At 57.6% G+C, this 1,280-nt stretch overlaps 1 protein-coding gene across 3 annotated transcripts in view; it reads right to left on the reverse strand.

The window, feature by feature from the left end:
- The window catches only part of RXRA (retinoid X receptor alpha), a 34,187-nt gene extending 33,330 nt beyond the window's left edge, over positions 1–857 (reverse strand). For all 3 annotated transcript variants that reach the window (XM_027887116.1, XM_027887115.1, XM_027887114.1), the window contains exon 1: positions 648–857. In XM_027887116.1, coding sequence (XP_027742917.1) covers positions 648–857 — 210 coding nt within the window. The remainder of the gene's footprint in view (positions 1–647) is intronic.
- Positions 858–1,280: the final 423 nt, after the last annotated feature.

The raw sequence follows: 1,280 nt of genomic DNA on the forward strand, positions 1-1,280 counted from the left end.
TGCACAAGTGACAGGACAAGTTGAAACAGCCCCTCAATTTTCGCCAGGTTTAGATTGGCTAGTAGGGAAAATTTCTTCACTGAAAGGGTCGTCAGGCATTTGGAACGGGCTGCACGGGGTGATTCCAGGAATCACCATCCCTGGAAGTGTTCAAAAGGCTTGTGGATGTGGCCCTTGGAGGCACAGGTTTTGTGGTGGACTTGGCAACGCTGGGTTAATGATCGGACTCAACCATCTTAGAGGGCTTTTCCAACCTTAACAATTCTGTGTTTCTATTAGGACCATGGGCTTGCCCCAGAGGGGATGTGCTGCTTCCCAGGGAGGGGACAGGACTACTCAGGCGATAATCCCAGTGTTAGGGTGGCTCTGGCTCTTGCCTGCAGGTGACCCAAGGGTGGTCACTGTTCTCCCTTCACCCCCCGTTCTCCTGGGGGCGAACAGGTGACCCACGGCCATATCCTGGCTGTGCTGGTCCCTCATAGCCCACCCAGGGCAGCCCACACAGGCAGCTCCAGCCAAACGAGCAGGATGCCTCCATCTTAGTTTCCCCCTTGGGCTTCTGCTTTTAGGGTCTGTCTGGATGAGGAAACCCACAGACATGGCCCCTCCCCAGCTGAACCAGCAGCAGTGACATCCCCACCACTCACCTGTGGGCTGCTGGTGCCAAATCCCAGGCTGGGGGTGGAGGGGACGGACATTGAGTGCGGGCCCATGGGGGAGCTGATGACGGAGAAGGGGGGGCCCATGCCATTGATGGGCGAGCTCAGGGTGCTGATGGGCGAGTGCAGCTGGCCCGGGGAGCCCAGCGAGGAGCCGATGCCCGGCCCGATGGACGGGTGGAGGGATGGGGTGGCCATGGGCCCCCGGCTCGTGGGAGAGTTCAGGGATGTGGAATTGACTTGGTTGGAGAAATCTGGAAGAGAAGAAAGAGAGAAATGGGGTTGAGTCTCCCCTGCGGGACAGGCTCTGACGCGTCACCATGGCAAGCCCCGAGATGCAGACCCCTGCTCCTTGCCCTGCCAAGGGGCTGCTTTTCATCCTCCCCCAAAATTCCCAATGCACCTCCATCTTTCCAAATCACCTTCTGTTGGAGCACCTATACAGGTATTAAGAATGGTGCTGAGAGCATTTCCACCTTGAGACAGGCATCAGTGCCCTCCTCCACCTCACTCACACACTGTACCCTGGCTCTAAGCTCTGCCGGGCACTCAGCATCACTGCTCCTGCTGATGCCATCAATGCCACAGGATAATTTGGATTCATCACAGGGCCAGGCCATG

Source organism: Empidonax traillii, unplaced genomic scaffold, assembly GCF_003031625.1.
Source record: "Empidonax traillii isolate 1590-97213 ecotype Southwest subspecies unplaced genomic scaffold, ASM303162v1 scaffold204:size1584377, whole genome shotgun sequence".
Classification (NCBI taxonomy): domain Eukaryota; kingdom Metazoa; phylum Chordata; class Aves; order Passeriformes; family Tyrannidae; genus Empidonax; species Empidonax traillii.